Source organism: Desmodus rotundus, chromosome 11, assembly GCF_022682495.2.
Source record: "Desmodus rotundus isolate HL8 chromosome 11, HLdesRot8A.1, whole genome shotgun sequence".
In the NCBI taxonomy this organism is placed as follows: domain Eukaryota; kingdom Metazoa; phylum Chordata; class Mammalia; order Chiroptera; family Phyllostomidae; genus Desmodus; species Desmodus rotundus.
The window spans coordinates 90481898-90508563 of NC_071397.1; the positions used below are offsets into that span (position 1 = coordinate 90481898).

General features: G+C 45.3%; 1 protein-coding gene across 6 annotated transcripts in view; it reads left to right on the forward strand.

The window, feature by feature from the left end:
- The window catches only part of SASH1 (SAM and SH3 domain containing 1), a 290842-nt gene that overhangs the window by 242874 nt on the left and 21302 nt on the right, over positions 1–26666 (forward strand). For 4 of the 6 annotated variants that reach the window (XM_045188885.2, XM_053913928.2, XM_024551948.4 and 1 more), the window contains 3 exons: positions 14618–14750; positions 19741–20087; positions 25312–25386. In XM_045188885.2, the coding sequence (XP_045044820.2) occupies positions 14618–14750; positions 19741–20087; positions 25312–25386 (555 nt within the window). Of the gene's footprint in view, positions 1–8578; positions 9575–13693; positions 14470–14617; positions 14751–19740; positions 20088–25311; positions 25387–26666 lie in introns of those variants that run through there. The other 2 variants (XM_045188886.3, XM_045188887.3) reach the window with 2 other exon arrangements.

A 26666-nucleotide genomic window follows, 5' to 3' on the forward strand; every position in this document is an offset into this window, starting at 1 on the left:
GGCCATCCGCTGACTGAGAACCACTGCTCAGCTGAGCTGTCACTTACTCCACACCACCCTCTCACCCCTGGCCTTCGCCTGGGGACAAGGGCCAGAGTTCGAGGCATGTGCTTGCTGTGAGTCCTGCAGATCATCCTATTTAAACCAAGTTAGACAAGAAGGAGGCTCTGGCCTCAGGAAGGCCAGGCGTTGCCCAGCGTGGGCAGGCGAGGGGGCTGGTGCAGCTCACAGACGTGAGTCAGATGTTGGTCGAGCAGGGATCTGAGCCCGCTGACTCTGCATCTGGGGGCAGAATGTTTCACCTCTTTGTGCCCGCGTCTCCTTGCTCTCTATCCCACATGGGTGTTGCAGGGATGAAATGGCACAAAGTACCCAGTGAATGTCGGCTCCTGTCATGTTACGTGAAGGTATTCTACCTTTCCATTGACCGTTGGCCTTAACATACTCGGGTTCCTGGGAGAGTGCTATTCCTGTATAACAGGGTAGCAGCGCTTATACTTAACAGCAGCTAGGCTAGAGTTATCGGAAAGCTTAATGTAAATAACATGTGTTCACTTGGTTATGCTTTTGCCAATCACATATTCAGTTTATTTTGTTTCAAAAGATATTAATGTGTAAATGAGTTTGGGGCGGGGGGGTCTGGCATGGTTTCAGGAAGTGTGTCTGGCTTTAGGAGTGCTGTTTGGGAGGAAGAAGCCGTTTATTGCACAGAAATTATCCAGAATCACACAGTGCTCATAAGGCAGTCTCATGGACTGTGTGGCTGTGGGCTTCCGTACCCACCGGGCTGGAGAGCACGCCCGGGGCTGCCCCAGAGATAACCGGACATCTGGCTCTTTGCACCTCACGGACTAACCAGGTATATCTCTGCCTCCACCGGTGTGGTGTGTGCAGTTACAGGGAGTCCAAGGTGCCACCTGAAGGCTCGCCTCAACACACCAAGGGCCCCGTGAACAAAATAAATATGCAAAATACTCGAGTACTGCATGACAAAATACCACTTTTGAAAATATTTAAAGTTAAGATAGCTTCTGATACACTCTGGTCTGTTATTTCTTTTCTTAGGTGGAGCCATGTGAAACTGGAGGTAGTAGCTTTTCAACTGTAAAAATGGCAGTTTCATTTGTTCAACCTAATACCTGAATGGCAAACAGGATGTCCCACATTTCCCCTGCGAGCTGATTCTATCTCAGTGCGGATATTTGTAATGTAATCTGGGTTAAGGTTTGGCATTTAGGTTTTGCAATGTTAGTTTCTTACTTTGCTCTCGGCAACAACCTCAGGGAGGCTGGCGATAAGGGAGGATTTCTGTGCCTTGTTTAATGCTATTGATTCACCCTATGTTAATTCCTCCTTAAATTATTTGCCCTAACGACAAATCTTAGGTAACGGGTGGGTTGGTTGGAGAGGTACCCAGGCCCTTGTGTGTGGTTCCTGAGTAGGATCCTGTGTGAGGGCCATCTCCAACCTAAGTTAACTTACTGAAGTCACAGGCCACCCATCCCTTTAGGGTCCATTTGAATTTTAAGATGCCACAGTTACCGGTATATCAAAACTCTCAGCAGTGTAGCCAGGGGCATTCATTTGAGAAGCAATATTTTAACAACCAGATACAAATTCCAATTAGTCACAGAGTAATTTCTGTAGAAAAGTCCCTTTGTGTCTTCTCTGTCCTACTCCTTTCCCTCTTTGTACCAGACCGCGCCCTCTGAGGGATGTCCTCTTACTGGTATTATGCTGACAGCATTGCATGTTTGCCTCCTAACAGGGTGCTTCTTACCTTGCACTTGGATCCAGAGTGTAGGTGAAAGAATGTCCTCTTGAACATTCTTATTCATACATTGTGCATTTATTCAGTAGCTACTGCATGCCGGCCGCCTAGACAGAGGGAGTTTGTATTTAAGAAGAAGAGACACACAAATGGATGGCACAAGTGAGGCTTCCTTGGGGTATTTCTACGCAGTGCAGTAAGGACACACAGAAAGTCCTTAAGTCCAGTAAACCCCAGTGTGGGCGTGGGGGTGGTGGTAGTGGAAGCCTTCCCGGAGAAGGCGGCTGAAACCCAGCAAGAGTTCACCAGGAGGAGTGGGAGGCGCATGTGCCAGGTGGAGCAGGGGCAAAGACCTAGGTAGAGAGCTGGGTCAATCTTAAAACCTGGGTGATAAGAGAAAGTGGATTTAAATAATAAAGCTTTTTTCTAGATCAGTATTTTAACTTCTAGATTCTATACTTTGCTTATTCTTATTTATAAATGTAATTGAAATTGGCTGCAATTTGTTCTTTTGATCTATTTTCTTTTTTAAAAAATAGTTTTAAAAAGTTTTGATCTACTTAAAAAAATAAGTTTTAAAGATTTTATTTGTTTATTTTTAGAGAGAGGGGAAAGGAGGGAGAGAGGGAGAGAAACATCAGTGCAAGAGATCCATCAATTGGCTGCCTCCGGCACACCCCCAACTGGGGATGGCCTGCAACCCAGGCCCGTGCTCTGACTTGGGAATTGAACCAGCGACCTTTTGGTTTGCAGGCAGGCACTCTGTCCACTGCGCCACACCAGCCAGGGCGATCTATTTTCTTGTGACTGCAATTTTTAAATACATATTCATGTTTTTCATCTTGTCTCTGCAGATTCATTTAATTGATTTTAGGTTCTTATTATTTTATAGAGTGAAGCAACTGTTAGGAATTATTTCTTCCCATTCCTTGAGTTATATTTTCTTGTGGCAGAGAGATGGGGTCCAAAGATACGATCTTTGTGTTTTTCATGCTTTTCCTCTCAGTTTAGTTGTAGTTTTTCCTCTCCTCCTCGCTCTAGTTTGTTTGAATAGTTGTCACACATGTCATGCCTGCGTGGCTTGGGTCAGATTTTCTGTTCGTGATGATATAATGAGAACTTTCTGACCTTTTCCCCATGTTATCTGACAGTAGATTGTTCTTCTGAGCTACAGTGGAGGGCTTTTTTTGTGGTCCATTTATGTTATTGCTGTAGCCCGAGGTAGTGGCCTGGGAAGAAGGAAACCCAGCTGAGCTGGATGGTGTTCTTCATTGGGATACCTGGGCTCTTCCTTCCTTCACCTAAGATTTTGTAAAGTGTGCTGCCTCGTGATTCAAGCCACTTACTGATTCAAGCCACTTATGGATAGAGGAATGGGTGGGGCATAGGCAGTCTGCCTTAATTGATTTCTCCCGTTCCTGGTGAATTTCTAGGGGCTTTATTTCAGTGAGGATCAGCCTTACTGTTGCCTTTCCTTCTTTTCACTCATTGTTCTCCCGACGTAATTTTCCCTGCACCTAGATCAGAAAAAGATTTCTGTAAAGAAGGCCACACTGTTTGCTTCTTTTGAGATTTAAGGTTATATGAAATGATTTTCGAGATTCGCACAGTTCTTGTTTTTGGAGAAGTGAGGGCCTTTTCCACTGGTCTTCAGAAATTTGTTTCTTACCTTGATCATGGAGTTTTAAAGTTTAATATATTTGCTTATGTTCCTTACGTTATTTGGTTGCTCTTGGTAGAATATTTCTAGTTGGATATATATATGTGTATATGTGTGTATATATATATTTATATTTATATTTATTTGTATTTTGTGGAGGGGGGGCTATTACTCATTTTGTTAGTTGTGAAGGGTTCAGTGGTTTGGTTTCAGCAATGATCACAGACCTGATAGTGTTGCCATTTAGGGAACCACAACCAACCTCTCTAACTGGGATCCCATTTCCAAGGATTCAGCCTAGATTGCTATCATTTGAAAGTAAATTTGCTTATTATTTATTCTACAAACAAAAGGAGAATTATGTTAAGATTGTGGATTGTGACTTAGGATGGGACATGGGCCCACCTGCCTCCAGCGTCAGCAGATGACTGTGCTCACCTGATGGCCTGTGTTGTGATTGGAGGAAAGAACTTGGTGTCTGTACCTTCCCCCCCTTGCCGGGTGGTCCCTTGGTTCTCTGAATTTCCACACTATCGTGTGCCTAGGCCAGGTGGTTTGGCGGCTCTGGCCAAGAAGTCATTGCCTGATGCATAAATAAGTCAGTAAAAGTTATGTGATTTTGCGAACACCACCCAACCCCTTGGGAGATTGACCGCTTCTGGGATGAACACTTCCGTCAGCCCCAGCAACTGCAGTCTCCAACGCATCTGTAATTGCCCCACTTGGCAGTCCTGTTCTGAATCATCCTTTTTCCATGGCACGGACTATATGAGAATCGAATGCACTTGGGAATGAGTGGGCTTGCTGTTTTGCTGAAGTCTTCAGTGTGTCTGACACCATCAATTCACTTTTGGTAACACTGCCTCCTCTTACCAGAGGGACCTCTAGAGCTGTGGACTGCCTTCCCAACGCTTCCTTCTTACCGGAACGCTCCTCTTACATGAACAACAGAGTTCTCTGACCTATGGGCAGGGTGACGTGATCTCAAGGAGAAAAATCTTCCGACGATGTACACAGTGAAGAAAAAGTCAGTTCTCTCTCCTCCACTTCCCTTCCCCTTCCCTCCTTGCACCCCTTGTTGGAGACAGACAGACGTTTGCTCTGCCCAAGGCAGCTTGCAGAATAAAGGTGAGGGGCTTACCTGCACTCAGTGTCTCTACACTTGCTACGCTGTAGGACTCTGGAGGTCATTTATAGTCTCTTCCTCATGGGGAAACTTACAGCATTTTTTGGGGGGCGATTAAATACAATTGAAAGTTTGTAAGTTTAAGAAATAGAGGTTGTTATGGAAGGTAGCATTCACTAGTTGCCCCTTTGATTTAAAAATTTTTTTAAACAGTCTTTTAAGTGGATTAACTGCTGACAAGCCTTTGCCCCTAAGGAATGGTAATATTACTTCAAGTTCTCCCATAGTTTTTACAGATAAAAGGATCATGTAATTTTCTCCTATTCTGCCTCCTCCTCCTCCTCCTCCTTTTCCTTCAAATCTGGCAACAACTAGTTAATTTTGAAACTGCCAGAGATTATTTCAGTGCTCCACTGCACCTTGGGGAGAAGAATGGAATCTCGTTTTTTTTTTCCCATAAACTGACAAAAATCCTCTAATTTCAGAGGACAGTGATGTCACCAGCTAATGAACAAAGTATTTCTGACTAAACATATGAATCTTTCCCTTAACCCTTTGTGAAATAAGTTTTTAAAAAACTCAAAATGTGTTTCATATTTTATTACTCTGACAACTCATAAACACTTTTTAAAGTAATTCTGGCTTCTTTAAAAGAGTGAAAACAATTATTTTTATAAACCCCAAAACTAACATTAACCTGGTGGCTCTGAAGGCCCCTGCCACAGCTGTCCTGGAGCCAGTATGCCCCAAGGTAGGGAGTGGCCTTGAACACATCACTTCTTGGCCTAGTGGAAGGAGATCTGGAATGCTGGAGAGATTATGAAATCCAGCTTGGGGAAGGAGAGGGCCTAAGGCTGTTGTTGATTGTTGTCACATGCTGTTTATAGAGGCGACAGCATCACCCCAGCTCCTCTGTGCCTGTCCAGATAGACAGGCACCTAAGGTCAGGGGAGGAGAAGACAGGGGGGCCACATGGCCACCTGCACACTGGACATCTGGGCTCACAGAGGAACGTGGGAATGCCCCCAACCCAGGGCAAGTGCCCTTCCCCTCGCGGAGCCTTCCCCTCATCTCCCAGCCAAATGTGAGTTCCTCCACGTCCCCAGTCCCTGTATGTCTTTCTTCCTCTCATGCATTTATCTCAGTTGACATATATGAATCATATTTCTGAATTTCTCTTGGGCTTTCATTCTAGAGTAAAACCTTTGTAAGTCCACATAAAACCAGCTTACTTGTTATTTCTGTACCTCGTTCTTGATTCACTGCATGCATTCATTCATTCATTTCAGTGAGGAAATATCTACTGAGCATAAACATAGATACTATTTTTACTTATCTAAATGGAAAAGAATATTGTAATGTTCAGTGTTGGCAATTGTGTAGGGAAACATTACTTCTGAGATTTAAAAATAATCCAATGTTCTTCTGAGCAAATTGTTAATGTGTATCAAAAGACCTAACAATACATCCATTTGATTACCCATCAATTCTGTAACCTAATAATCTATTCTATAAAAAGACTTTTAGATATCTTGGAAATTTTACAAAATGTTCATCAGGGTATTATTTACAATATTGAAAAATTGGAAACCTGCAAATATCCAATAATGGGGGTATTGTTTAGATAAATTATGGGATACTTCTATGAATGACTACTATTGAATTTTTAATGTATTTATTTGTTGACATAGGTAAATGTGCAGAATTTTAAAATGCAGGTTATAAAACAGTTTGACCAGCATTTATGGAGGGCTTCCGGGTTTCTCTAAAGAAGCTCACAATTATAAGCCTGCACGTGATTTCTGCTTAGACTGCGTGTTCACGTGAGGGAGACTTTGGAGACCCCGATAGTGGCCTCAGGAAGGGGAGCAGCTAAAGAGCATGAGGCCGTTTTTTGTAAAAACAAAACGTAGAAGTGTAAGAGCATATAGTGTGTGTGTGTGTGTGTGTGTGTGTGTAACCAGTGATGGAACATAAAGGAAAATTTTACGAATTTTTCTACCCGACTAGGGGGATATAGGTGATTTCTCGTTCTCTGTTTTGCATTTATGCATTTTCCAAATTGTCCATAATTAAATATAGAGCATGTGTAATCGAACACAAGCGATAAATGTTACTAAAATACAGGCACAGAAGTGAATAGGACACGGCTCATTGTCCTCGTGAAGTGTAGTGAGGGGCTAAGTAGTACAGTGATTCCAGCGTGTTCTGTGCTAAGTCCTGTGATAAAGTCTGTTTAGGCTGTTGAACACCCACACAGCCTAAAGAAAGCAAGGAGAAAGGCCAGGAAGGCTCTCCAGAGGAGGAGGCACATGGTGAACAGAAGCTGGGGAGGTGGATGGGGTGGGCAGAGATATTTACCTAAAAGGAACGTGCGAGTGCAAAGGTATGCAGTCCCCTGAGAGTGTGGGTGTCTGAGATGCTCAGGATGAGAAGAACCAGGTGCAATGAAAGCCCCTTTCCACAGAGTACCTATGTGTGGAGATACTGGAAATAAGGGTAGGGCTCTGACCACGCAAAGTCACGTTTCAGGAGAAGGCCTTGGAATTTGTCCTCAGGAGCTAATGAGCAATCCCTAGAGCGGGAGTCAAATCCGCCCTCAGCCAATTTGCACATCTACTGTGTGCTGGGTAAGTTCAAGTCTGCTCTCCAATGAACAAGACCAGCGGTCCTCATCCTCATGAAGTTGGTCCCTGGTATTTCTACCTTCCCTCCACCCTCCTCGTAGAGCCTGGCTCCGTTAATGCCCAGCTTTCTGCGGGTCTCAGTGATAGAGGCTTCGCTACTTATGTTCAAGGTCACTTCATTTTCTCAAGAACGTCGGAGGCTTATCTTTGCGTGTTAGAAAGATGAGAGAAGTTAAGAAACACGTTCAAGGCCACACGGTATTTCACAAGAGGCATAAAGAGCCTGGCTCCAGCGCTCCTAATTCTGCTCAGAATCTTATCTGCATTTAATCAGACTGTGCAGACCCAGCCCCAAAAGTTGGCCACATCACTAGCTTTCACACGATTTCTTTGTCTGTGCTATTTACACAGCACCTGAAACAGCAATTTGTAAGAAGTAAAACAGGCCTTGTTTGAGTTCCCGTCACTGAAAGAGACAGCATAAGTAGTAAGCACTTACTGAGCTGCGTTGTCGGCTCTACCTGGACGATTTTCGAAACAACCAACTGAGATAAATGTTATTTGACAGAATTCGCGTGGAGGAATACTAACGCCCATAGAAGGGAAGTGATTTGCTGGAGAACTTGGAAGTTAAGCCCAGGTTGTTCTGACTCCAAGGACTTTGGGCTTCTATCTTCCCTTTACTCCACTCTCGTGGGGGCACCCACATTTTCTTAGTTTTCTTCACGTAGCAAATTCAACAAGGACTTCCACTGACAGCTGTAAGGAATTTTCAGCGTGGTGTTGCTTGCAGCGTGGTTGTGGGCCTTGGGTGGAGGAAGCCCCATAGAGGTGGGGTGGTGCAGGGGCAAAACCAGTCTTGGAATCTGCCTCCATCACTCACCGCCTGAAATGAGATCATGTATCTGAGAACTTAGCATGTGCCTGGGAACTGGGAGCATTTGATACATACGGGTGTGGAAAGTACAACATCGAGAGAGCACCTGCCACCCTCTGTGGCACGTGGGGGCCTTCAGATGGCAGTGGGGAAGGTGGTGTGTGTGAAACCAGAGTGGGGGTCGGTGAGGATTTGTGAAATGCGGAACTAGGCAGAATAGGGAAGTGCGGCAAACCCTTGCGGGGAGAAATACTGGGAAGTCCCTTAAGGGTAGGGGGCACATTTCTGAGGCAGAAAATTGGGGCACAGGGGGTTCTTGCTGAAGTGTGAGAGATGCCACAGGGGCCCAAGGAAAGAGTGGGACAGGAACCTGGGAAAAGCTGTGGTGGTGGGCATGTATTTGTGCTATGTAGGGTCCTTCCAAAAGAGGGGACTTTGCATGAAACATAAGACCCACCCACTGAGAGAGGCACCTGGACATGAGCAGCTCCTGCTGTGCAGTGGGAAGAGATGACTTTCCCGAGCGAGTGAATTGAGCTCTGGAAATACAGACATGACTTGCAACCCACAACATGGAAACTTCAGAGGGGTTTTCCGCCCTGTCCTGCTTGGATGATGTTCTGTTTAAGTAACAGCATGTGCATGCTGCTCCCCAGACACCCCTGAGAAAATGAAACGATCGTCTGTGGCACAGTCCCCGCACTCACGCCTCCAGAACACAAGGGAAGCCAGCTGCTCTGAAAGGGTCGCTGGAACAATTTGGTAAGACAGTTGGAGAAGCGTCAGCGAAGGGGGAACGTCCTACGTCGCCCCTCGTGGTCAAAATAGAAAAAGGAGTCGTCGGGGCAGAGACAGTGAGAAAGTGAGAACTCTAGGAGGAAACCAAAATCATAAGTTTTAATTCAGTAATTTCCAAAATAGCCTTTGGAAGGTGTCTATTTTCAATCGAGACTACTTCCTTCAGGGGGTGTTTAGAAGAATATCTGCAAAAGAGATCTTTTTTAAGTCCAGTCACTTGGAGGGGTTGGTCCGTGTCCGGATTTGCTCAGATTCTCGCGTTCTTTTTTTTTTTTTCCTTTCTCTGGAATTCCATAGACAGTAATTAAGGAACTGGAGGCCAGCGGGAGGTCAGGGAGCCTTCGTCAGTGAAAACAGGGATTGTTTGCCACGTACAACACTCTCTTTTTTCCTTGTGGTGAATAGAAGATTTGCTTAGAGCTGATGACTTATGCCTTTCTTACAAGTTCTGCAGTTAGCAAGTAACTGGGAACTCGGCAAGCAGAAAGCAGCTAATTGAATCCAGTATCCTCACTTTTTTTTTTCCTTCGGATCCTAAACTGTGCTGGTGGAGCCTGTCTGAACATGTAACTCAAGGAGCATGTTCCAGAAGTGCCTAATCTTCACTTTGAGATCAGCATTGACGGAACAGGAGTGAAGACGCTCTCGAAGTGGGGAGGGGGTGGGGGTACCGTGCTCAAAATTGCCCCCTTAGGCCTGCTCGATGCCGAAGCCGGTAAGTTCGCTGGGTGTGTTGAATGCAAAAGGGAAAATGTGCTTTCTGGCACTTTAAGAAAAAGCTTCAGATTGCATCTGGCTATAATGCTCTTCTCTTTTCTATTCAAATTCCTCTCGATGTATTCTTCCCTTGTTTACTTCCCTACCTTGTAACTCTGAGCATTCTTTCCTAGCCTGCCCAGTGATGGGGCATCTCTTGTGGAGGAGAAAAGTGAATATTATTTTGAGAATACGCAGTGAGAATGCGAGCGCCTGCGTGTACAGGGGTTGGAGCTCGGTTGTCAGCTGTGGGGGCTTTCTTTCCGTGTGAGGACTTGACTTCAGACAGCGTGGCACACCGCTTTTCCTAAAGCTGCAGCCGACCGGCTTCCTCTTACCTGGAAGGCTACTGCCACTGATAAAGCGGACCTAGGAACGTGAAGCGCCTACGTCTGCTTGCTTGCTGGGTTAACCAGAAATGGTGGTGTGAATTTCACAGCCGAACACATTTCCAAATGCAGGATGCTTTTCAGAAATGCTTACATATGTTACAGTGGTATGTGCCGGCTCTGGGGAGATGAGTCGACTCAGCGTGGCTGTTACAGGAGACTGAGTGAGGGGTGTTTGGAGCTGGGGAAGCGAGCCGAGTGGGTTTCTTCAGAAGGCTCTGTTGTAATCTTGCGCTCAGCATGGTCTCAAGAGGCCCCCAAAGGGTTCTAGTTGCTCCTTGCAAGTTCGGTTTAACCTTCATTACTTACTGCCCATTACTCCTCTGCCTGCACCACTGTGCCGTGTGGCTTTGGGCAAGCATGTATCCCGTCATATTGCAAGATTGTTGTTACAGGGTCCAGTGAGGTATATGTCTCCCACCAGCAACGACAGGCTTATGTTGAACAGGGAGGGCACACTCTTGAGTTCGCACCAGCACACAAATGTTAGTATCAACAGATGCTGTTAATTGCATTTCTTTTTTCCGGTCATCCTTCATGTAGCTGTGTTACAAAAAGTGCTCCATGCTGGCTCCATGTCTTTCCCATTAGAACATTGCAGATGTGTCAAGGACGCACATGTTCCAAAAGAAGCTGAGAAGGAAGGAGGCTCCACCCTCCTTCGCAAGCCAAAAGGCCCCCTCGGTTCCTCATTCAGCACTCTGGCAGGCAGTGGTGTGCTATCTCTTTAAAGCAGCTATAGTTTTGTGCCTTGGCGTGGTCACTTTGTTATGGTTTAAAACTGTGCAGCCAGCTGTCTGCAATCTGATGTAATGTTGCCGTGGAAACCAGAAATGAAACACTTAAGCATTCACCACAGAATTACTACATATAGCATTAGCCAAAGTAATTAAAAGTTGAGCCATATGGCCTTTCTGGTGGAAAAATCTGCAATAGAGAGGCTGGAAATCAAGTGTTTCTATTTACAATATTGTAAATCCAGTTTTTCACATCCTTGGTGGGATAAATTATTGCCTTTTTCTACTAAAGGTTTAGAGGAGGAGGTTTTTGTGCAGATAATTGAGTTTTCACCTTCTCATTTAGAAGATGATCCAATTAAAGTTTATTCTAGTCCTCTGCCCTGGGGTGGGCTGGGGAGGGGAACAGAGATTGTCTTATGTTTGAATGTATATAAATATTTACTGTTATTTTTTACACTGTCGTTTATTTAAAACCTGCCTTAGAATAATTCTGTATTTATTTCTTGAAATCAATCATGCATCTTATATACAGTGCAGATTTCCTTCATCTTCTACTAAATTCTAGGCTGGAAATCGTAAATTCTCACACCCCCATATTTGCGGGTGTATTTTCTGAATGAAAAGACACAATGTGTTATTTCCAGCATTTGGGAAGTGGCACACACTTGCTTATTTGAAAGGAGAGATGTGAACTGATAAGCTTAAACGAAATTTAAGCTTAAAAGAAATGCCCTGGCTTTGCAGAGTCTCTGTGTCAATAGCTAGAGGGAATTTTTTGAAGGCAAATATTTCACAATTCTTTTCCTCTGGACTCAGGAGGAAGTGAGAAGTCAACACCTCTCTATTGATAAAAAACATCTTGGAATATACTGTTCAACTCCAGCAACTTCTGGGCTACGTCAGAGATTCTGCATTTAAAGAAGAAACATTTGGTTTTATTTTACATTTTTCTTTATGTGGCGTGTGCTGCACCTATCTTGTCTCGTTTTCAAAACGTGGTGACGCAAAGGAAGTTATTGGCTCCTATGACTTGTGATTTGTTAGAGGCAAACACCTCAAATCTTTGTATTTGTTTTTGAGAAAATAAAAATAACTATTCAAAGTTCTAAAGAGCTTCTGTTTCTCAAAAATAGATGGAACATGTGAAAGCAATTAAATAAATACCTGGAATATGTTATTTTTCACCACAGTGACTCTGGACAGAGGAAGTTAGGGCTGGTGGGGAGGGGGATGAGGGTCCTTGCCTTTAAGTCTGTTGTCCTGGGTTAGCTTTTTTGATTTTCCCAGAAAGGTTCCCTCTGATGGCCTGTTTCCTATGTATATGATTTGTGCTTCTGTGGACAGAAGATTTTTATATTAGTTCTTTCTGTATTCCATTTCTCTTTTTACCTCCCCCCCCTACACACGCATGCACCCCACTGCCAGCAGCAGTCCCCCAACTAGGAATGGGTACAGACGGTAATACAAGAGGGATTTTTACTCATAATGTAAACAACCTATACTTCATTTTCACTTCAGAATTTTTTAACGTCCGGGTTGTGGACCTGCAGACACGCAGGTCTGTCCCATCACTGTGTGCAGAGACTCTGTCATCTCCTGTTGATTTCTCTTCTACTGGACTTGCCTGGCTTTTGAGACACACCCAGAAGGCAGAATGTTTTAAAGTGATTTCGTGTAATTCCTTGCACTGTGGTTTGTTCAGGTGCCGATTACCCAGAAAAGAGGGTCAATCAAGTTCGCATCCCTCTGGTTGGCCACTGCCACCATTTCATCGTCCATAACAATTCGTTCAAGTAAAGATGAAATTCACACTGGACAGATCATTATAGAGTAGGAAGTATGTTTATTCCTGTTGTTTTACATTTTGAGTTTTAGGGCAAACGCAATAAGCCTGATTACTGGCGCGCAGTGTAGCCTCCCTCCCCCATTACCTGGAGGTGCAGTTTCTGTTCCTGATCACCAGGGAACCAGTGGTTAACTTAAGCTCTGGAAAGTGTATGCAGCATTATTACATCTAGGAATTTTAGAGAAATTGTGCATGGACGTTGATACTCTTCACAGAACGGAAGCCTGAGAAATCTCCCCGTCCTATGACTTGGCCTTCGTGGGGTATAATAATAACTACTCTTCAGTGGGTGAATGGCTTGCTTGGGGTCGTGCAGGGAGAAGGTGTGGCAACTCTATGCTGGGAGCTCCATCGGGAGAAAGAGGCCAGGAACTGTGTTGCATTTGTCCCTTCCACAGAGCCAGAGTGCTGTGGCAATGTTTGTAGACTCACAACACGCACCATTTTTATACCTAAGTACCGTATTTTGCCATGTATAATGCACACTTTTTTGCCCAAATTTTTGAGGGAAAAGTAACTGTGCGCATTGTACATGGGTAGTACTAATTCTGTATCTATATAAAAGTTTTTTAATTCTTTTATTTATGTTTGTGCATTAAAAGTGCAACTCTAGAAAGCAACAACGATATCCATATGCAAAATAATACCTTGGAATGTGGTCATCGGTTTTGTTTCTAAGTATAAATAAGTAAGAAATTGAATTAAAAAATTGAAATGAAAGATTTTCCCCCCTGAAGGTTTGGAACGAAAACGTGGGTGCACACCATACACGGGAGCACATTATTACCCGGTAAAATGCGGTAATCATATTCTCTCGACCTCGTTTCCTCTTGAACGGTTCTCTGCTCCCTCTGCCTTGCCTCTTTTATCGTCTACGACGCTGCGACGAATGAGCGCACTTCTTGGGGGGATGTCTCCATATCAGACTCGTGCTCGGAGATGTGGTTTGTTTTTGTCCTGTGTATTCAGTGGAGGCATACCTCTCCCTACTCCTTCAGGGAAGCAGGTTTGAGGAAACAGAGAGAAAGCTCTTGCCAGGATATGCAGCATTAGCTGGAGTCGCACCAGCTGCCTAGGGTGTGCCGCGTCTGCGCACTGCCGCCGGCTCTGTGCTCCCGGGACTGCCTGAGCCCAGCCGTGCAGCAGCCCATTTCATTGGAGACTTCTTTTGCCTTTTTACATTTTGAGCAGATAAAACAGAGGAAGCTGCATATTGAATGTTGGAGCCGACTTGGAAGTGCAACCCTCATTTTGTTCACAAGGAAAGGATTGTTTTTTGCCTGGGTCATTGCTGCGGAGAGAAATTTTTTTTCCTGTCTGTAATGTTGGATACTTGAGGGAAAACAGCTGGGCTGAGCATACTTGAATCACTGCTGCAGAATGGAATGGGATGCTGGGGAATATGGACTGTAGCGTATGCCTGAAAAGGTCAGCTTTTTCCCTTGTCCCTCTTGGAGGAATGCAGGGACTGTCCTCAGGCACGCCTGGTGAGCTCTTGGAAAGAAGGCTAAGATGTGGCAAGCTGGCCTCAGGATCGAGATAGGAGGTGGCTTTTTGCATCTCTTCCTTTTTCCTGCCCTGCCAGTTTTGATTTTCGGGGAGGACTGGAACAAGTCAACAACAGAATTTTGGTTTGGAGAAGTAGTTGGTGACCACGATTAAACAGCAAGTCCTGATGGGTCAGACTGATGAGAGCCTGGCCCAAACCACAGCAGGGAAACAGGAATTACAGGGCCAGCCTTGGAGAGAGCCCTGCCGAGTTCTCCTAAAAGAGGACCGGGAAGTAGTTGAGACAAAAATGTACCACATGCCGGTCAAGGGCAAGGGTGTGTGTCGTGCTGCTTAAGACCTGATTCTCCACGTCTTAGACTTGAAGATGGTAGGTGGAGCTTTGGGAACCTGTTGGGCAAATTTGTTGGTGCCCCAAGTTCAGCTGCAGCACGGCAGTGAGGCTGGGCTGCACCCGGCTGCAAGAGCAAAGCCCTGGAGCATTTGTGTAATTAACTGCATTTTTGTTTCTCTGCCAGTCAAGAGAACAATCGGATGATGAGACTGAGGAGTCGGTGAAGTTTAAGAGGTTGCACAAGCTGGTGAACTCCACGCGCAGAGTGAGAAAGAAACTGATCAGAGTGGAAGAAATGAAAAAGCCCTGCACCGAAGGTAAAAAAGCGAACTCCACCCTGCTTGTTCCAAAGCAGATCTTGTGGGGGCTGTTTTTCAAGTAGAAAATGAATATGAGTTCAAGTGGAGAGTGGATTGAGTTCTGGCTGAGGGAGAACTGGTTCTGCATGCTAGCAGGGCTGTGCTTAGGGTGGTACAGGGCGAAAGCTCTGGCATCCAGCACTTGGGGGGCTTAGTATTTTAAACAGTACGGAGGTGGGAACTGGCTGGTATGCGACAGTGAAGTCTTCTCCAGGTGTGGCACAGCTTTACTTCTGAGCTTATGTAGCTTATATCATTTTATATTAATTTATTTTATAACTTCCTCTCAGTATAAGCCTCCGTCCCAAAAAGGACAGAGGTTCTTGCCTAGTGGATTTGGTCGGAATTTGATAGATAGCCACCTCAAACAAGTAAGGCACTGACAAGTAAGGCACTTCATGTCCCCTCGCATCTCTGAGGGATGATTAAGTCTGAGTTCAAACGAGGCTGTAAGCACCTTCCGTGCAGAGTGGGTCTCTGAGAGCTGTATTGCCACTGAGCCACTTGTTACATGAAGCAATCATGTCAAAGGGGTATGAGCTTGGATTTATTGGAATGAATAGTTAATCTTTCAAGTGTAATTAAGACAGTTTAAATCACAATTGGATCTGTCTCCCTTTTGTTAGTAATGTGCATTTGCAGCATTTTTATCTTGTAAAAAATCTCCCCAAAAGATGAAAAAGTGATTTCCCGTTTGGAAAATGACTGGATAAAACACTGGAAAGAATGTCCTTTTTTTTAAAAAAAAAAAAAAGCATATTACGTATTAAAATGTCACACCTACATTGTGAGGAATTTAAAAATGTTAACATGTAGATTTAGAAAGTACCATTGTAGAAACCTTTTTTGGGTGCATAGATAAAATTAAGCTGTGGAGGGAATTGAATTTCCCTTTGTTTACATAGATGATGGTTTCCTGCTGCCATTATTACTGTTTCTTATTTTAGTTTGTTGTAATTATTTATCACTTTAAATGCCCTGGAGGAGTATGGAAGGTGAAATGGTTACTGTGGGAGAGAGGATGCTGAAAGGGAAAAGGAAGGGGGAGGAAGTGAGAGAGATCTGCTTGATGGCCAACTTCATAAACTTCGAGTTGTATTGAATCACCTGGGTTTCATTTGAGTGTCTTTTTTGCATGGATGCAATGCCGATTTTGCATTTGGATGTTTGAATGCCTGTCTGCCAGCCACAGCTTTCACAATATGGAAGACAGCCCGGCTTCCTCTCTCTGTGGCAGCTAATACCTAAATCACACACAGTGTCCATTAGTAACATTAACTAGAACCATATGGGGGTGCCATCATTGACTCTCGGGGGTGTCGCATTTTAAAACCTCGTGCACACTTGACATATCTCAACATCACAACTTGATGGGTGGATCTTGCTCAGAAATGAGATAAAAGGAGTGGAGCAGTTAGCATTGACCCCTTTGTACCTGATAGTCACGTGTGTTGAGGCGACCTTTCCATTAGAACAACATTTTAAGAAACACAGAAATGTTCTAATAACTCACATATTTATCTCAGAATAAATAACTCAACCAACTCTGAGAGACATAGTTGCAAAAAGGAAAGATATTTACCAAAGGAGATAGCTCTAGGGTGAAAACAATGACCAAGTGGACTTCTCACTCTGAACTTGAATTCATGTTGATATGAGTTCCATGTCTCAGGTCGGGGGTGGATTCAGTGAGTTGGGGAGCTGGGATGCCATTGGCTGGGCTTGCTGGTATCCCCAAAGCCATGACCTGTGACTGAGAGAGGCCCCAGGAGTGTATGCAGCTCCGGGCATCTGCATCCGCTGTCCCCAACACCCTGCTAGACAAGAACTCCCTCCAACCCCTGCACAGAACCCTCTGAGGTTCCTCTAATGAGAAAGAAGTGGTACTTGCCACTTTGGCCCCTGCTTCTGCAAGCAGTTAAGATTCATACCCCCTATAACCCCTGCCCCTGCTCCCTGCCCCAGACTTTCAAGGATGCGATCCTTTTGACTTCCTGCATGCCTGGGCCAATACTAAGTTGTCTGAATATTTACTGAGAGCATCCTGTGTGCCAGGCGCTTCCTAACCACTTTAGATTTTATGTTCTTGTTACTGTATCTTCCTCCGAATAGCCACCAGAGGCAGGACTCATACCATGCTCATTTCACAAATGAGGAAACTAAGACACCAAGAGGTGAAGTAATTTACTCCAGGTCACCCCACCAAGCTAGCCAGCAGAAGACCCAGAATTAGGTCAGGGCAGCCTGCGTCCTCTGCATTTTGGGTCTGCACAATGCTTCCACGCCTTCCCTCAGCCCCGAGCTCTTCAGGTTTGGAGAATCCTGGAGAGTTATAACCCTTCACCCAAGCTCACCTGGTAACTTGAGTTTTAAGCCCTTATCTGGGGCACAGGTGACCCTAGACAATATTAAACTGTAAGCCCGGCCAGTGCCTGTTGCCCATTTCTATGTCTTCCAGAGCTGATACTGTCCCACCCCCTTCCCTCATTGCTCCAGCTTTTGATGGAACCTGATAGTGAATCACTGGCTCATGTCCGGGGCTTTTCAGCATTGTAGGGTACCTTCACAAGTCTCTTTCTGTTTACTTTTATCCTCTCAATGCCCTCGTAGCAGGTATTACTAAGAAACAGACTCAGAGACTAAAGCAATTGCCCAAGGTCGTGGAGATGCCGAGTGGCAAAGCCAGGGCTGGAATCCAGGGCATAAATTTGTGTTCTCGGCCTTAAGTCATTCCATATGCAATCCCATCAACATCATCCTTCCTTGTGAATTCTGATCTCAGCTGAATAAAATAGATAAAGTTCAGTATGTGAAGCCGATCACACCACGTTCTGACAGAGTGAGCACTCTCGATGGTCGTTCTCCCCGTGGGGTAGTTGTATTTTCAAGCCAGAGGAGAATCGTGGAGGCAGTGCTCCCAACCCAAGGAGTCAAGTCCAGGCTGGGGTTTCAGGGCCGGGGGCCCCACAGGCAGAAGAGCCGGCACCATGGGAGGCCAGCCCTCCGCACAGGCTGGCACAGCCACTTTGGAAACATTGGCCACATGTCCCTCCAAACTCCTCAGTAGATGCTGGCTTCCAGGACCAGGAGGCAGAGCTACGTAAGTCATGGGCATGTGTGCCGCAGCTGGTCCCACACTCAGATGTGACGTGGAAGTATTGCCGTCTCTGATGACAACCCTAAAGACAGAGCCCAGAAAGTTTCCAGCCCACTACTGAGTGACAGGTCCTTAATCTGTGTAGTCAACGCACCTGATTTCCCCGAAACCCCTAGGGACTGTGGGTAGATGAGGGCCTTTGCACACCTCCGTGGATACCTGGGCTACCGGGAAAGCCGTGACCTGTGACTGGCCTGCTTTTGCAGAGAGGGCTGTGCCTCTCGTCTTGGCCAAGGACAATAGACCACCTAGAAGACGTTGCCATTTGTACCTCGGGCAACACAGCGGCCCTTGGCCTCCATACCATATAAATCATACGTCCTGAGGAAGTAGCCGGAGACTTCCATGATATTCCCTCACTGCCTCTGGTCTGGCAAATTCCTGTCAGAACCCTAGACCCCAATTTTGAACTCTCCGGAAAGATCTGGGAATAAATCTTCAGGGAGTGTATTTGTGCTGCAGGTCGTGGAGAGCTTTTGACTGGACACAGTTCTAACTCTCCTTTCCCACCACCAGCTCCTTGACACCTAAGTCAGTCTTGGGCTGCACACGTGGCAGTGGTCCTTCTTTTCCTGTTTGTAACTGGGAAGTCCCCTCTGTTGGAAGAGTAAGAAACTTCTGGAATTTTAAAGGACTGCTACCAACTCACTCATCTTCTCCCCACTCTGCAGTGAGCGGTCCTCTCCCTTTATCGCTGACATTTCACCACACACTGGCACCCGTGTCCCAGCTGGTATATTTAGCGCCGTCCCTCTGTTCCAGGAAACTTTGTATTTGTTCCCCTTCACAGTTCAGCTGGTGGAAACCTGCCATGCTCAAAAGTTTCCTTATAATTAAAGGGACACAGCCAGATGGGGTCACTACACCCACAGTTTGACCTACTTCTTTTTCGCACATCTGTGCACATCACACATGCAGAAAACAACTCAGTTGTCCTGCCAGCAAGTCCAGACCTTTCCACTGGGCTCCGGAGGGCTTGGCGGTGGTACCTGGCTGGCTCCAGCGAAAGCTGCAGGAGCTGGAATCCTTGAGGCGCAGTGGAACACTGGATGGGCTGCTGGTGTGTGCAGGCCCTTAAATGCCCCTGCTGCTTCTAGCAGGGCCTGAGCTGATGGGAAAGCCTGGCTGGGATCACTCAGTTCCCTCACTTTGTGAGTTTGGCCTGTCAACTGGGCACCAGTCGTCGGCCGCATTTGCAAGGCACAACCCTTTGTGGCATTTCCGCACCCAGGCTCCCTCGGCGATTTAATTATATGGCATATGCACCAGTAAAAAATCGCTGTCGGCCACATAGCACCCATCACACTCCGAGTCTAAACAGGCAACCAGGCTCAGCAGGAGAACCTTGCGGAAGGGGAGAGATCCTGATTTTCAGCTTCTGAGGATTAGTGCCCTTAAACTGGGGAGACTAGTCACCTTCAAATGCTAAGGAGCACGGATCAGGGTGGTGACTGGTTTAGATGGTCCAAATGGCATTCGTAATAGGTCTGTTAAGGTGTTTTGTCTACGAAGCTATTTAAAGAGGGAGAGGAAAACACATGCGAAACCTTTTAACATTAAGTTCATGTGAAACCACACATTTGCTCAGGTCGGTTATTTTTTTTACATGCTTTTGTTTGAGTGGGAGCCAGGTTGATGAAGAGTGCAAGTGATGGGGGGGGTGGGGGGTGTCACGGTGGTGTCTGAGTGGGCTAGCTTATTTCTGGTGGGGGTGCATAAAGAAAGGTCTGAGAGAATGTGAAGGTGTGTCTGGGGGGGCCCTGACCTTGTCTGTGCTGATTTCCTCTCCAGGCGGGGAGGAGCCTGTGTCTGAGAACTGCCCAGTGCTGGATGAGAGGTCCGCCCTCTACTCTGGAGTGCACAAGAAGCCGTTTTTCTTTGATGGCTGTCCTGAGAAACCTCCAGAAGATGATTCTGACTTTGTCGCCACTTCTCCATCATCGAGCAGCCTGGAGATCTGGGGAGCTGGCCGCAAGTTGGTCAAAACCTTCAGCAAAGGAGAGAGTCGGGGCCTCATTAAGCCCCCCAAGAAGATGGGGACCTTCTTCTCCTATCCAGAAGAAGAAAAGGCCCAGAAGGTTTCCCGCTCCCTAACTGAGGGCGAGATGAAGAAGAGTCTTGGGTCCCTGAGCCACGGGGTAAGTACGGATGGTATTTGCTTCTATGACAACCACCGTCGTAGGCACCACCTTCTAGTGTCCCTGGAGGAGGTTCAGAGCGTCCGCAAGCAAATCCGCTTGAAGAAAACGGATACTAATTATTCATGTTCCAGAGCTTTCCTCTGCCAGCGCCCCTCCAGAAAAGGAGTTAACACCACGACCTGTGACCTGCAGCTGCTCCGGCAGAGACCCAAAGGGGGAGGGAGCTGTGGCGTCCCCAGCAGGAGGGTGCGCGGGCGCCCCTCGGTCAGCGAGTTCAATATCACCTACGTGGTGGAGCGGAGCCTGTACAGCCACCTGAACCTGACCCAGCTAGTGCGGCCTGCCTCAGACAGGACCCTGAGCAAGGCTGAGAAACAGGACCTGAGGCGGTGCTTGCTGGACGAGGACGAGGAGGCCAAGAGGAAGTGGGCCGCCACAGTCGACCGCTGTACTAAGAGGGTTCTCTTGAGAATCCACCAGAAGTCCGTGAGTCTCCAAGAGGGTCACCAGGAGGGCCTTGTCATTTCCATGATGTGTAGTCAAGCATTATGGCCTTTGTTTTGCGGAACTTGGTACCCTCCCCTCTCTTTTACTTCTGACGTCCTCACTTCTGGGTCCATTCCACCATCCTCTCAAATTTCCCACCCTGCTGTCATTTCGGAATGGCTTCTCCTTCTTCTCTATTGTTCTCTTTCCAGCTGAAGCTGTTTGATTTTTAATTAAGACTAAACATTGATGCTGATCCAGAGCAGGGCCTTCAGAGTACTGGGGTGGGGTCCGGCCTCCTTCTGGGAGTGGCTGTCTTCTTTCCCAGCCTTCGTGTCACTTGATCTCAAAGAAGCTGATTCAAAACAGAGGTCCTTCTGCCCTAAAAGAGATGCTTATTGTTTTACTTAATGAAAACAATTAGGAGCTAGCTCACGGAAAGATTGCCACCATTGCAAGCACCACTTTGGTGATTTGGAGAAGTCAAGTGTGTTTCTTTTATCAGTGGAAGCAAATGGAAAATTCGTAACTAGAAAGGGCAAAAACTTAGAGCTTTTTACTTCAGTCTGGTGGATGTTCTTAATCTTTTTAATCAAAGGAACAAATATTTAAAAACGTCCTGCATGGCTCTCTGTTCTTTTATACATAGCAAGGAATAAAGTACTTCCTTTCAAATAATAAAATGTTTTTTAGTTTTATTCCTGAATTACTAAACTTTGTAAAATTTATTTTCAGGGCATGACTTATTTTGAGCTTGAGAATATAGGTATTTTATTCCCTGAAATTCCCACCCAAATTCTGGGCCCTGCTGTCCCCAGGTGCCCTCAGGGCTGCTGGCTGTGCCCCCCTTTTTTAAAAGCCTAAGGAATAGGCTACCTTGCAACCTCTCGTGGGGGCTTCCTCCAGGGTCCGTTCACATTCTTCAGTGAGCTATTCTTCCCCAGATGATTTCTGTAATTAAATTCATTCAATAAAGTTCTGCTTCCGTGCAAGTGGAGACTCGTTGGCCAGTGCCGTCCTTACAATGACCTCCTCTGCTCTAAGGTCCTTAGGTCTGTCCTTGGCCCTCATGTTTCCCACATGAGCTGACTTTCGGGCTAGTGCTTGTCCGTCTTTTCACGTTCCTGTTGGTCTCACGATCCTTTGGATACTAGTAGTAGCAACCTCTCTTCTGGTCCTTTTGACATCATGGTGGCCATCTTTGGTGGTTCTGTTCTGTCGTAAAATAACAGAATTCTTTTTCCTCACTCAGTTCTGAGCCACAAATCTTTTTTAAAATGCTTGTGGTTAACCAGTCTTGCTGTGATTTACTTTCTACCTTTAGAAGTGTTCCGCCCAGTTTATGTGCCTCTGCCATTTGGCATGGCCTCGATAAAACGGAGTCACCTCTCCTGTGTTAATTGATGACTCCGATTCATGAGTTTAAGTCGCTTTCCCACACAGAGCCCTGGGAGTTGTTCGTGTGCACCTCACACTGTGTACTACCAGGTTAGTGATGCAACTGGATCAGGGTTTTTCTGTCCAGAAGTTCCATTTCTAAGATTTGAGCCAATTAATGTTGTGGTACAGTGACTGGTTCTTCACTGACATTCAGCAAGGATCTCTGAGCATTTTATCCCCCCCCGTAAAAGTGGCGTATGTCATCTCTGTGCCAGGTGTCACGGAGGCTGGATGTCGTCAAGGTGCTGTGAGCTTGAGGCCGTGCTGGGCAGTACTAATACTTGTTGAAATATGTGTTCAGTGCAAAATGAGGAGTTTGCACGTACCTGTTATTGTAAGTCAGTTGTTGTACAATCAGGAAAACAAAACTTTCTAATTAGTCAGTGAATATAAGGGAAAATAATGTTAAGTGTGAGAAAGAACTTTTTATTTTTAAGAGATTGAGAAAATTTCTTTGCTTGGTTTATTTCAAAAGTTTTTTTTTTCCTATTCTTTTGTCATATATCTCCTACATTTATCCAACGTGCACAGTTTTTTCTTTAGTCTTCAACCTTGATCTTTCTGTCTTTCAAAAAAAGTGCCATGTTTGCTTGATGAAACCTCAGGGAAATGATAATGCTTCGTATTCACCGAAAATGGTCACTTGTCTCACTTTTTATTTGGTCATTCAGTTTTCGTTTGGTGGAACAGACATGCATGACATTTTGGAATTTTGTCCATTTTTAAACTTCAACCCACTCCCCCAAAAAACATGTTTCCAACTGCATGACCATCCCATTGCCTGGACCTCCCCACCCACAAGCATCTCTCTGAACTGCTCTTACAGTTACCGGCACGTGAGGAGTATGAACTGTACAAACCTCACTGTATACAGACTTCACTGATGGAGACCACCGAAGTTGAAGATTGGTTTACTCTCTTTCACTATTCTCTCTGAAAGTCTCTCTTCTCTGTCGAAGGGGGAGCACTTTGCGCACTGCTTGATGTTACTGAAAGGTAGAGATTAGTTCAATGTTCATTGTTACAGTCTTTGTTCTCCTACCTGATAAAGAAGAATCATTTCCAGATATCTTAGCCTGTCGCTGGGAGAGGTTTTAGGTGGTGGTTATAAAAACTGGTCCATTCTTTAAGCTTTTATTTCAGGAATAAATGCATACAGCAGGCATATGAAGATATAAATGGGCTTCTAATTTATTACTGTTACACTTTCCACATAAAATTCTTTGTCAGTTATTTCGTATGCCTCAGAAACAACGTGCTGGGCTCCAGGGTTGCAGTTAATGCTGGAATTTAAAGCAGGAAAGTGCAAAAGCCATAAAATGAGGCGGCATCTGGGCACCATACTGTGTATGTGAAGCCTGGAGTCACAGGAAAAGAGCTGGAATACAATCACTGCCTTTGCAAAAATGAGAAATATCTATTCGACATTATAAGCTCGAAAGGGAAATTAATGTTAAAAATTAGCCTGGAGAGGTATTCATAGCATTGCTCTCAAGGTTAGGGGATTTGGTGAGTGTTTTTGCAAAAAGAGGTCTTTCTGTTTGTATAGAATAGATACAGGTCTAGTTGAGCTGATTGTAAGGGAAATCAGATTGTCCATTGGTGTTTAATATAAAGTTAGAATGATGTTGGCTGGACCTCCTGTCTGTGGTAGACTATTTAAAAAAGCAGTGACGACTGTGGTGAAGGGGGACAGTTGTGCGACATCCTGAAACACCTCCTGTCCCACTCTGCATCGCCTCACCCTCCCTTCTGCTGCACCTGCCAGCTCTCCCTCTTGGACCCATTCCTGGGATGCTCTGGTTTTACAGTTGAAGCTCCCAGAATGTAAGGCATAGAACTAAAATGTTGTCTAAGCCTAAACTTCAATATAACAATTGTTGGGACAAGCTACTGTCCTCAGTGTAGCCCAAACGAGAAGTAGTGGAAGAAAGTAACATTCATAAGAGTGTCTGCTTTGTACCGAGTAGTATGCTAGAAGTCTTCAAATATATGAGATAGGTAGTAGTTCACAGTTGAAGGAAACAAAACTCAGAGTTTTATGTATTTTACCTATGGTCACACAGCGAGTCAAGTGGAGAACCAGGATGTGGAGCCACATCCGTGTGACTTCAAAAACCTAGGCATTTTTACTTCTGGATGTTTCTTTTTCAACTCATTTAATTTGTATCTAAAGTACGTTTATTTTCAATAGTGTTTATAGTATACATTGTGCTTTGTGTTCGTTTCTTGTATTTAATAGCTATTAACTAGAGTTTGGTGAGAAACATTATGCAGATTATGGAACCTAATTCTGCTATTCAACTTTTATTACCAGTATCTTAAAAGATAATCAGTTGTAACAAGAATTAGTGTGCTTTAAGTTTCTCTCTCTTTTTTTTTTTTTTTTAACAGATTTTTTGGTGCAGGGAGGGTCAGGGAGATAGTCCTTGGGTAGCTTTTGCTAAAAAAATGAAAGGGAATTCGAACCAAGCTTTCAAAATATAAAAATCACTGAAATATATGCAGTTTCACAAAATTTGAAACCAATGGAAAGAACATTAAAGTGTTCGTTTTTCATCACATTTGTGCTTTTCCTATTGGAATTAAGAAGTGCGGTCAAAGATAGCCATGGAATCAACTTTTTTTTCTCTGGACAAATGTATCTCCACTTCATGCACCGAGAAAAAGGTCATAATTAATGAAATCAGGCAGTTAGAGGGGAAACTTACCAGCATTTTTGGCTAGGTCAGAAAAGCAATGAGTGAGTAATCCTCTTGGCCTGCTTGGGCTACTATAAACATAACCTATTTTCCCCTTTCTTAGTGATTTAAAACTAAACAAAAGAGTCTGTTAGTAAGGCCTGCCATCCATCGCTGGCAGAGCCAGAGGATTTCGGACCTGGGATTCCAAGACCCTCCTGAGCGCATGGCTTCCCTCCTCACCACGACTGTGTGCAGCTTAGATCAGGGGGCTGGGCGCGGAAGTCTGTTGCTAAGCGATGGAAACTGGGAGCAGTTAACCTGTGGATGGTTTTTCGTCCTGTGTTTTTGTTTTTTAACCAGTTGGCTTTTGTGTGACCAGGAGGGGACTTTGGACTGCAGGTGTAAGCACCGTCCCGGCGGCCTGTGCGAGGGTAAACTGAGGGAAGTTTCCTTGTGACATGAATCATGTATTTTTTGCCTCATCATTTCTCGTCCTACCTTCATCCTGTATCGCATCCGTGGTTCAGTGACGTCCTGCAGGTGGGGACTGTGTCGGGCTGATGCACTGCGTGCTGACTTGTCCTAACGGCCCTGCCTTCTCCTTTCCACAGAGAACCTGCAGTTTTGGAGGATTTGACTTGACGAATCGTTCCCTGCACATTGGCAGTAATAATTCTGACCCAGTGGTGAGTAGACAGCAGCGGAAAAGCAGGAGGCTCAGATGCAGGCGATGTGGTTGGCATAGTTTCACATCAAGTGTCCTTGAAATTGGTACTGGGAACCTTTTCCTTGGTGATCCTAAATCATATTTGAAAAGAAGACCTATGTCACACATGTAAAAAAATTTTTTATTGAATTTTTAATTGAATTTATTGGGGTGACATTGGTTAATATTATAGGTTTCAGGTATATAATTCTATGTCATATGTGTATATGTATATATTTAAAGATTTTTATTTCCCATTAGAGAGATGGGAAGGGAGGGAGGAAAAGAGGGAGAGAAACACTGATGTGTGAGAGATACATCGACTGGTTGCCTCTCGCACACCCCCAACCAGGGACCCGGCCTGCAACCCAGGCATGTACTCTGACTGGGAATCGAACTGGCAACCCCTTGGTTCATAGGCCAGAGCTCAATCCACTGAGCCACACCAGCCAGGGCTCATCTGTATGTTGTATTGTGTGTTCACCACCCCAAGTCAAATCTCCGTCCATCACTGTTTAACCCCCGTTTATCCTCCTCCACCTCCTTCCAACCCCTTTTTCCCTTTGGTAATCACCATGCGGTTGTCTGGGTCTGGGAGGCTTTTCTTTGCTTAATCCCTCCACCTTTGCACCCAGCCCCCTCCCCCAGAGACCCTTCTCTTCCATGGGACTGCCATCTCTCTCCTTACAGTACCCCCACTCCTTCTATGCCTGTGTTTCCCCTCGTCTCCAAGTCACACATGCAGCCATCTGCTTCGGCCTCTACGGTCTCACTAGTGTTCAGTGCTCATGACTGCAACACACAAGCAGCACGGTGGGGTGGAGCCCTGTGATTTGGACTCCGAGAGTATTTGCCAGAATCTCTAAAACCCAGTTTTATCATAGGCCAAGTGCATAGCCCCATATTAAGCCTAGGTCTTTCTGATCTGGGATGTCCTGGAATGAACCCAGTCTCCTTGGGGACAAAGCAAAGCAGAGTCCTGAGGGCCCAGGTTCCTGGCTGCTAGGACCTGCTGCTTCCGGATCCCAGTCTGGGGACAGGTGTGTACGAGCTTTGCTCCCTGTGTTCCCTTGCGTGGGCCCCAGGTGTAGGCGAGTCTGATGTACCACTTTGTTTTCCCTCGTGCATTTTGTCGGCAAACTGCTTTATATCATTGTGATCAGGTGTCAGCTAAAACACTCGTCTGTGATTTGTGAAGTGTTTGAGAATTTCCTGGAAGAATAAAACTATTTTATTTAGACATCTAGTTTTATTGATTTG